We start from the raw sequence: 10,326 nt of genomic DNA on the forward strand, positions 1-10,326 counted from the left end.
CCCGCCCCGCCAACACGCCCACCTCAAAACTACCAATGCAGCACTACGCTACTCACCATAGCGATTCACGACTCTTGATTCCGCCCAGACATTTCCTACATGATGCACTTTCAAGTCACCGATAGTATATATACACACATACACATACATACATATATAGACTCACACTTGCATGCCACGCACGCACTATCCAATGCCAGGTCATGTTTGCCAGCCCAGACAACCAGGTCAATGCTCTGAGGGACCTGCCCCCCTGGCCCACGCCGGGCGCCTCCAGGTACGGCTACTTGCAGCCCGTCCATCGTGCGCGAGCACGACTCACCATACCACACCTGTGTCGCCCGTGTCACGTCGCACCCCTGCGGCTCCACTGGCGTTGCGGCTACGACTCTGTGGCTTGCTCATCCCGCCACTCCTTGGGGGGAATGCTGCAAAGAGATCAGTCCTCCTGACCCTCTCACCCCTGCCCGCCTGGCCTCCAAACATGTATGCGCAGCGCCATGTCTGCTGCAGGTGGCCACACCCTGCTGACCCTTGACCCCGATACCGGCTATGCTGCTGAGGTGGCCATGTTTGGCGGCACCACCTTCACCGGCGGTGAGCTAAACCCTGAAAATCATAATCTCACGTGCCGACACTGCTGGCACTACCTTTGGGCCACAACTTGCAAAAAATTGCATGCATCGCGTCGCATTCTCTATTTGTGTGCAGCAAATCAACAAGTGCAACGGGCGTCGTGGTTTTTGCCGACCCAATGGCAACTCTTGGCGGCGCTCCTTGTGCCTGGTGGACCATGTGTGTCACGGATCCCCACTGGCCCTCCCACGCCCCTCCCTTCCCTTCCCGCCCACCAGGTGCCTGCGCCTGCGACGTCCCCGCCAACGACAGGGTGCGGCGGGGGAGCGAAGGCTCGACCCCGCGTCTGCCGAACTTGAATGACTGGTCAGCTGTCGACAAGGCTTGTTGATGGCACCTCTTTGACTTCACTTGTCTGCTGCCAGCTCTTCTTCACCCTTGAATCAACGATCGACCTGGATACCCTCTTTCTTGTTCTCGGTCAAACACCCTCTTTGTTGATCTGACCCTCTGCTACGATTGCTGACTGCCCAACCCCTGTTGACAACCCCCAGGCGTACCGCATCAAGCTGGACAAGGACACGGTGCTGAATAACGCCATGGCCTGGGAGGTCGAGCAGATGCCCGGTGGGTGGGGGGTTCGTTATGAATGTGTGCCATAGAGTGTTCCCGACCACCCATCTGGCCCCTCCCGTGTCCTCCCGCCTGCATATTCTCGCACTCCCTGCCTTTCACACAACCAACCCCTGACCATCTCAACCGCTCCACCCCCCAAAAAAACAGGCCCCCGCGTGATGGTTGACGCCACCCTGCTGCCCAACGGCAAGGTCATCCTCGTCAACGGCGCAAAGGTGATGACGAGGGGGATGACCCCTGGTGGTGCCTGGCTCGAGTGTGTGACGTCATGGGGAGATGGCCGACAGGGCCAACACTTGGTTGTGGTTGGTTGGTGCCGGCACGTGCATGGCTTGCTTGATTTGACTCGGGGCTGCACCAAAAGGCGGCCCCCCTGCCGGCTGGCGAGCATGATACCCCTGGCCGGTGTCGCCCAAATGGGGGCAACATGGCTGCAAGACTCTCTTTCAGCCTGGGGCGGCCTCCTTTGGGTGAGTATCCCAAACCCCATGCATCTTGCACGCGTGCCCAGGACTGACTCCTGTTCACACACGTCCGCCCACCCGCCTTCCGTCCAATCGACCAACCGCAGTCCGGCAACTCGAACAATGGCGGCCCCGGCGGTGGCGGGCAGGCGCGCGACATGGAGGGCCACGCCTGGCTCTATGATCCCAAGGTGGGGGGGGCACTGGGGTTGGCAGGATTCAGGGATTTCCATGCGGTGTTGCAATATGTATTGTCGCAAGAATGCACTCGTTAGTGAGTGTTTGAGTGCTGTTTGTCCATGGGTGAAAGAAGAGGACACGAGCAGCTCCCGCAGGAGAAGCCAGTAGCATGGGTGCCGATTCCAAGAGGCCGGCGCCGCGGGCCGGCCGCAGAAACAACCCGCCCACCCTGCTCATGCCAGCGGCGGCGCGTGAGCGTTAGTACCGCGCAGCACACCCGTATGACAAGCACCCCGCGCGCGGCCGGCGCTCGCTTCCCCTCACCCCTCTCCCAGGCCCCTGCTGGCGGGCGCTTCTCCGTCCTGGCTGCCAGCGCCATCAAGCGCTTCTACCACTCCACCGCCATGCTGCTGCCCAGCGGGGACCTCTTAGTCATGGGCTCAGAGCAGAGTGAGAGGGGCTGGGTCTTTCCATTCAGGGTTCAGGGTTTGAATAAAGGTCTGTGGCTGGAGTGCCCATTTGCAGCTTCGTGTCACCGTTGATCATGATGTGAAGTCACGTGTGCCTGGTCGCTGTTTGGTTCGACACCCGCCCCGTGTGCAGGGCCCTGGCAAAGCGCTCTCTGATTGTTGCTGGGCCGCGTGTGCACTCGTCCTCAGCTTTGTAAGCAGTCTCCAACACCCACTCTCCCGCTGCTGACTTACACTTTGCCTGCCCCTTCAGACGACTGCTACAACGCCTGTGTCCAGTTCAACCCCGCGGTGAGCTTTCTGCTGTTCATGCAATTTTTACATATATGTTTATCTTGTGTTTGATGTGGATTTTGCGCAGTCAAGCTCGTGAAGTGGCGCCTGAGGTCAATTGCCCAGTCAGATTGCACGCATGTGTGCATGCTCACTTCGTATCATGCATCAGTGCTCACGCGCCCTTGCGTGTCCAACACCTTGCCTCTGACCATTTCTAAACCCACGCAATCACCCCTACACCCTCTCAACCATTTCCTCCCCCGCTCCTCATTATTTGGAAACCCGCAGCTGCACCAGTACCAGGCCGAGCTGTTCAAGCTGCCCTACGCCTTCGCCGCCGGCCGCCCCGTCATCACCGACGTGTCGACGGAGGAAGCTGCCATGGGGTCCGAGGTAAAGGTGACGTACGACGGCACCGTCAGCGGCGCCGTGCTGATGACGCCGGGCGCTGTCACCCATCAGGTGCGCACGTGCGTGTTTGTGAATTTGTTTGTGTGTATGAGTGCGTGTCTGTGTGCTTGCGCGCGTGTGTGTAGGCCATGTTGCTGCTTGGGGCTAGGATATTCTTTGTGTGGGAATCCCTTGAGTCTGGATGGCTTGCAGCAGCCGCAGTCCTTCCCATTTGATACGCCGTGTTTGCCATCAGCCACGCCTTGCATATTTTGATTTGACCCCTCAGACGTCCGGAATGCCCCAATCACAAACAGCAAACCCAGCCGTGCTCACAACCACACAGGTCATCCAGGATTTCTGGCCGTCTTCATGCTGCCGCCTTTCATTCGCATCGCATCCCCTAGCTCCATCACCCCTCAACTGCGTCACCCCCACCCTTGCCCCCAACAACCTCCAGCTCAACATGAACCAGCGCGGCATCAAGCTGGCTGTGGCCAAGAACGAGAACGGCGAGATCACGCTCACCATGCCACCACCTGGCGGCAACGTCGCGCAGCCCGGCTGGTGAGGACACCCCCTTACCCGCCCCTGCAAGCGCGCGCGCACCCCCTTTCGGCCGCTGCAAGTGTGGCCTCTCAACTGCTTGCACACCCCAGTGGCCTGCAAAGCGATCATTTTCCCGGCAAACAGCCTCAGAACACACTCGCTCTTGTCGTTGGCGTCGAGCCGCTTGTGCATGAGGCCCGCCGGGCTAGCTCGGATGTGCCTCAGCCAAAACTTTACGACGTCCGATGTGTGATTCCTGTGCCGACCCACAATTGCCCAAAACCCCTCCTTGGCAGGTACATGCTGTTCCTCCTCAATGGCGACCTGCCCTGCACCAAGGCCTCGTGGATCCTGCTGACGGCATAAGATCATCATGTGATCATCACAAGTCGCCTCTAAGGCAGCCGCGATGCGGCCAAGCACGCAGTTAGGGTTTGGGGTTTTCGCACTGCCCAATGGCGCACCAGGGGTTTGAATTTGTTGTCGGGCCCGCAAGATTCGGGATCGCCTGAGGGGTTTGCAGCATTCCAGAAGGGGTTACAGAACTCCAAATTACTACAACAATACAACAGCACCCCGTTTCCATGGGGCTTGATCAAGCAAGCGAGCCAAGTGCGGCAGTCGGCGCCCAGAGCCCATGAGCAAGGCGGTCGATGTTTGTCTACCCTGCAGAGGTCTCCGTGGCCGCCTATCTGGCCTGCCTTGGCGCATAACTAATTTGCTCACATCATCTGAAATCACGTGCACAAAATCTTTCGCCTTTGCCGTGCCAGTTGCTTAGTAGGACTGGCTGTTGCTTGCACGCTCTGCTGTGATTGATATAAAAGGATCAGAGCGCTTCAAATACGTTTTACAGATACGTGACCGCTGCGTCATCAACCCTGTGTCCAGTGCTGGTGCAGCTTGCAAGCCCTTTGCGGTGGTTTTGCGTTGCGCGAACTGGCTGTGTAACAATCAACGCAAACAACTGGTGAGGTGCCCGCAAGGGGCAGCTTTCTCAGGAGGCAGCTGGGATTGAAGCACATCTTGGATCAATCAAAGACGGTATACTTACGTGTGGATGCAAAAGGGCATTTTCACCAATTCGGGTCGATCTAGGGCGCCGCGCGTGACCCGTGGTCAAACTTTGGGGCTGACTGTCTTTCATGTGCAGCACGGCCACCGCCGCAGCAGCGCTGCCCATCGGATAACGCCTCCACGCTGATGGGCAAAGGCGTGCGCAAAGTGTGCGCGAGGTGACAGCGTGCGTGCAAGACAGGGCAGCGGAGGCGCACCTGAGTCAGCGTGCTGCGGGCTGGCTAGCTGCAGTGCCAATTAAGCCTTCGGTCAGTAGACTTTGCTGTGTGCCGTACACGGTATCAGGCGCCTGCAAAACAGCACATTGTAGCAAACGATGACCAGGAATTCACTCGTCCGGTATCTGAGTATTATGATAGTGATCTGGCGGAGTGCCCGCAGATCCACCGCCTCGACTCGTACATTCAAATGAAATTGCGCGATTCATTCTACACGCTGTCATGGACATGAGATGCTGCTGCACCACCGCTGCATCGGGAGTGCCAGCCAGCAGCATCCTGCACCGCCCAGCCCGCCCAGCTGGCAAGTGGCAACACTGTACATTCAGGGACCCATCTTCAAAGCGGCCCCAGCGCTCAGGTTCTCACAGCCTCGTGAATAAACAAGCTGCTCATCACATCAGCTCGGCAACACATGCTGAAGATCGCTCAGCCGGGCAGGATCAACGGGGCCACCGCAGCACAGCACCAGCGGCCACCAACAGCTTCGCCCGACTCAGGGACGACTTAGCGCACAGTCAGGCACCGGCCAGAGTCTGCAGCCCCCAAGTTTTTGAGCTCAGGCAGCCGCACCCGGAGGTGAGGAGGGTCGCGTCTGCGGCGCCCGGGCAGGCCGTCGTCGCGGGTGAACTCAACGATGTGGCAGCTGCAGGCTTGCTCTTGGAGCTGCGGCGCAGGCTTCCCATGTAGCTCGCGCGGACAGCGGCTCATCATATGTTTGGTATTGTGATATACTGCGGTGTAAATGCATAGATGCGACAACGCACCCCTCCTGCCCGCTGCAGCAATCCTGCAAATGCCCCGTCCCCGCCCTGGTTGGTGCATGAGAACTGCCGCGGCTGCGGCGGACGCCGAATGATTTGGTGGGCAGGAATCATGATTGCAGTGTGAAATTGTAGCACTGCCGATATGTTGCATTTGCACCGTGGGCAAGATTGAATTGCAGGCCCTCTGAAAGCGCTTGTCGGCAGGCGCGTCCCCCTTTGTGTCCCATGTCGGATGCTGCCTCATTGTGTGCCCCCTGTATCTGTGTATTTCACCCTAATGCTCACTGCAGGGTGAACGTTTTAAAGCCTGCTAACAGGAGCTCGTTCGACCCTCCGAGGGGGTCAACGTGACCGCTCTTGGACCGGCTTTCGCCTCAATTTTTACTCGGCTGGGTGCCTACAAACAAATGACGGACCGATGGCGATGCGTCCAAGAATTCTGTCTCAGTAAAACGACCCAGCTCGTTCCTGTGATCACTTAGTCGATCTTCGTTCAACCTTCGAAGTCCTCCTGGTCGACTGCAACTCCTAGTCGTCTCCAGCCGCTCCCCAGCATGACCCGAGCGAATAGCAGCTTGAGCAGGCTGCTGCTGCACGCGGCCGTGGCCGCCGCGCTCGCGGCCGCCGCGCTCGGCGACGGCATACCCGTCGACGGCGACCCCCACCAGCTGCGCGGCGCTGACGGGGATCCCCTTGGGCTGCGCCACGCGGGCGCCGGCCCCTGCAACGTTGATGGGCAGCTGCTCGATCTGGTCCAGGTGAGCGAGCAGCCCCACATGGAGCGCATGGGCTGTGGCCCCCAGGGCGGGCGGGGGCAGGGACCCATGGCGGCAGCAGCGGGTAGCGGAAAGGAGAGGGAACCGGGAGGGGGCGTGCCACGTACGTTTGGCATCTATAAGGGGTTGCAGGCCGCAGCTTTTCCCGTTGTGACTGAGGTCGGGGCTCTGCAGAGGGGGGACTCGTCCAAAGCCCTGCCGAGGGTGCGGGCTGGGCGCTCCACTTGACGCGCGCTGCGCGGGGCGGGTGCACCCTCAAAATGGCAAAGCACTAGGTCTGCCGACACCAGGGCCACATTTTCGGCGTTTTGGACGCGCTTGAGGCGCCATTGTTGTGTGCTCCTCCAACCAATCGGCGCCCAAGCCGCTGGTATGCATTCCCCGAAATTCGCCCTCGCGGCAACCGACCACCCCGCCCCCGTCCCACCCCCGCACCCCACACCCACAGGTCCCCGACCCCCAGAGCTGCAACCAGTACTTTGTGTGCTGCCAGGGGCAGGCCGTGCACTACGCATGCAGGGTGCCGTCCTCCCCCATGCCCTACATGGTGCGGCCCCCTTGGGTTTTTTTGTTCGCGTTTACTGGGCTCAATGACAGGAAACATTCAACTGCTTCACACGCGACAACCTCGATCCGATTCAACATTCAGATTACCTGATATCGCCGCAATGTGGTCCAGATGCGGGGTTTGGGGTGGCACGCAGTTGGTCAAAAAACAGCGGCCACTGAGCCGCGCGGCTGCAAGTTCAGGGGTCACGAGCGACTCCGGGTGATGGCGGTTGCATCGGCAATCGCGCGACTCTTTTTGCCGCTGGATCCAACCTCACCCAACACCCCCACCCTTACCCTTACCTCCTCCACCCACACCACCCCCGGCTCAACCAGGCCTACTCTGATGCCACCGCCACCAACAGCTACTACTCACCCATCACCGGCGGCTGCACCAGGTGACTCAAGTCGCAGCCCCGTCACCACCTGAGTCCGACCGGCAGCAATGACGGCAGCTTCACCACTCTTGTCGCGTCAGCCTGGGGTCTTGCAGATGGATGAATTATCAGCGATTGTATGCACTGGGAAGGCGGTTCCTGGGCGACACGCGCAAATGCAGGCGCCCCGATTGCCATGACGCACCACATATTACACACAAACAGGAAGAATGCACCTTTACTACCTGGTTTCCTTTTAATCGTGCAAAAGTCGACTCGACAGTGGCCCATGGTTTTGTCGCATGACCGACGGCCGCCCGTCCGGCCCGTTGATCGCCCGCCCCGCCGCCGCTGCCACTTGATTTTGCAAACCGCAGGGTCCAGGGCTTGCTCAGCACCCTCAGCATGTCCTGCCCCGCGGCCGGGGCGACGCCGGTGACGACGGAGTGGGCGGAGCAGGTGACGCCGTTTGACCAATGACGACGCGCTGCCGGCGCGTGTCCACAATGTGGACACCAGGGGTGGCCGTTTTGAGAGGCTTGCAATGGGCGTTTTTGTGCTGTTTGAGCGCATCTGATCGATTCGCACGATGTATCATTCACCTATATATCCTCCTGGTTTGTCAACCTCGAAAATCCCCAGGCCACGCCAACCGCCTCGGCCACTTCGCTCCCCTTACGCCAAACAAGCATTGCACTCGCACGCGTCCAGTACGCATCCCAGCAGTTGCATGTACACATGCCCGATGCCCCGTCACTCTTACGCCCCGCAGGTGTGCGCGGCAGTCACCAAGTTCAACACCCCCCAGGCTCCCGCCGTCCCAGCCGCGACACCTGGCGCAGTGCCCGCCGCCATTTCAGCCCTGGCAAACGCTGTGACGAACGGCCAGGCGCCCGCCCTCCCAGCCGCGGCAGCCGGCGTGGTGCCCGCCATCTCAGCCCTCGCAAATGGACAGGCGCCCGCCCTCCCAGCCCTCGCAAACGGCCAGGCGCCCGCCATCCCAGGCCTGACGAACGGCCAGGCGCCCGCCATCCCAGCGCTTGCAAACGGCCAGGCGCCTGCCCTCCCGGCCTTGATCCCAAATGTCTCCCTGGCAAACCTCACATCAGCAGCCGCCGCCGTCGTCCCCAAGACCCGCGGCTTGGTCCCCCTCCCCACACTCGGCGGCCGCCGCGGCGGCCCGGCGGCTTCCGCCGACGCCGTCGTTGACACAGCGTCAGAGGCCGCCGACACGTTTACAGAGGATGCCGGCGCTGACGACATGAGCGGCGCTGACATGGCCTCGGCGGAGACGCGGCACGACACCCCCGCCGCGGGCAACAACGGCAAGCCCGCCGCCGCGGCCAACGGCACGAGCGTTGGCAACGGCACCGCCCCCGCCGCCCCCGCCGCGGCGGCAGCTGCCCAGAAGCCGCAGGAGAAGCCGCAGGAGAAGCCGAAAGAGAAGCCGAAGCCGCTGCCCCCGCGGGTGTCGGTGACGCGGCCGCTCAACTTGCTGGCCGGCGCCCTCGCGGCACTGCAGCCCCTGAAGGTGCGCGCGGCCCGCGCGTCCGGTGCCACCCGGGTGAATTGAGTTGTGCAAATCGCACCATTTGCGCACGCGGTCGCTTACGTCTCGATGCTGGGTTTAGGGTTTACCCCTAAACCCTAAACCCTATTGCTGAAATCTGGGCAGTTGGTGGGAAGGGGGGGTCATGCGCATGAATTCACGTCGGCGCACCCCTGCTCGCTGCACACAGGGCGGCCCCGAAGTCACCGGCCTCTGGCAGCTGCTGACGGCGCCCAACGGTGAGCACGACAGTTTTTCATTCAGACAATCAGACACTCAAAATCGGCAAGCGTTGAACCCGCCCCTGCGCTGGCTGGAAGGGGGGGCTTGGCAGGCCGCGCGGCAAAGAGCGGCGATCCCGGCTTGCTGGGATCCAGTGAGGCGCCAGCCGGTCAAGTGTGTGTGCTGCCGCCCCGAGGCCCTGTGTGTGCTGCCGCCCCGAGGCCTGGCCGCCCGTGCCGGCCTCCTGCTCTGGATTTCGGACCCTGGGCCGGGCCCGAGGCGCCAGCCCGCGCCGCCGGCGCCTCGATGCGCCGCTCACCCCTGCCGGCGGCGGCCCTCGAACCAACATCAAGGCCGAGGCGGCCGCCTCCCGGGCGCCGCCGGGGCGGAACCCTCCCCTGCCTCACACCACCCCCCCTCCGCCAACCCCCACGCCCACGCCCACGCCCTCCCCTCCCTGACCCCCCCTACCTATTGCATGCGTGCGCAGGCCTCTCCAGCACCGGGGTTGTCGCCATGCACGCCGCCCTCATCCCTGCGACCGACCAGGTGAGAGCTGCGGGGGCGCGCCTATCCCTGAAAGCGCCTGCGGCGGATACTTCGTGATCCCCTTGTTGAGCACAAAGACCGTTCGCCTTCTTTTTGTCATCCATACAGACGCCCACCCTGCAGCAAGCGCCGCTGCGGCGCAGCTGCTCGCGCCCCGCGGGGCCCGGGCCGTCCGGTGTCACGCGGGCGTGCCACGTATTCGTGTCTCCCCCCTCTCCTGGGCCGTTCGGCCCGGCATCCGACGACACAGGCACGCGCAGGGGAGTCCTGCGGCAAACAAATTATGGCGACTGCAACCCCGCCTGGCACACAACGCTCGCGCCCCCCGCCCCCCCTTCCCCGCCTTTGGCTGGCAGGTGCTCTTGTGGTCGCGCCGCCTGCCAAATGGCGTGGCCCCTCAGCCGGGCATGTCGCCCAACGGCCGCGGCGAGGTGTCGAGCATCTATGATACTGTCACAGGCACATACGCGGTGGGTGCATGGCGCGTGCTGAGACCCTGAGCTCTTGATCAGGTTGATGAGTCAGTTGCCACCCTGCTATTCCCTGAGTCATGTGTGCCCTCGCCTGTTGCATGAGCGTTGCAGGCGCAATTCTGGACATCGAACTTTGAGTTTTCATTTGACCTTTGATTCGAGCACGCCTTGAGGCTGTCACGTCGGGCCACGCCGCGTGAGGCGCCGCCCTGCCGCACCCGCACGCCC

At 61.8% G+C, this 10,326-nt stretch overlaps 2 protein-coding genes across 2 annotated transcripts; both read left to right on the top strand.

Annotated features, from left to right (window-relative positions):
* Positions 1-203: 203 nt before the first annotated feature.
* MNEG_5589 (hypothetical protein) lies at positions 204-3,907 on the top strand (the record flags this gene model as incomplete). The annotated part of the gene is made up of 11 exons (XM_014045935.1): positions 204-277; positions 497-597; positions 855-889; positions 1,131-1,203; positions 1,360-1,427; positions 1,784-1,867; positions 2,192-2,306; positions 2,580-2,617; positions 2,891-3,064; positions 3,453-3,559; positions 3,838-3,907. The coding sequence occupies 11 exons, from the start codon at positions 204-206 to the stop codon at positions 3,905-3,907; spliced, it is 939 nt and encodes a 312-aa protein (XP_013901389.1).
* Positions 3,908-6,157: 2,250 nt separating this feature from the next.
* Positions 6,158-10,254, top strand: MNEG_5590 (hypothetical protein; the record flags this gene model as incomplete). The annotated part of the gene is made up of 9 exons (XM_014045936.1): positions 6,158-6,361; positions 6,828-6,926; positions 7,265-7,326; positions 7,683-7,764; positions 8,078-8,836; positions 9,045-9,093; positions 9,567-9,625; positions 9,982-10,095; positions 10,210-10,254. The coding sequence occupies 9 exons, from the start codon at positions 6,158-6,160 to the stop codon at positions 10,252-10,254; spliced, it is 1,473 nt and encodes a 490-aa protein (XP_013901390.1).
* Between the last annotated feature and the right edge of the window lie 72 nt (positions 10,255-10,326).

The sequence above is a fragment of the Monoraphidium neglectum genome (genome assembly GCF_000611645.1).
Source record: "Monoraphidium neglectum strain SAG 48.87 unplaced genomic scaffold scaffold00845, whole genome shotgun sequence".
Classification (NCBI taxonomy): domain Eukaryota; kingdom Viridiplantae; phylum Chlorophyta; class Chlorophyceae; order Sphaeropleales; family Selenastraceae; genus Monoraphidium; species Monoraphidium neglectum.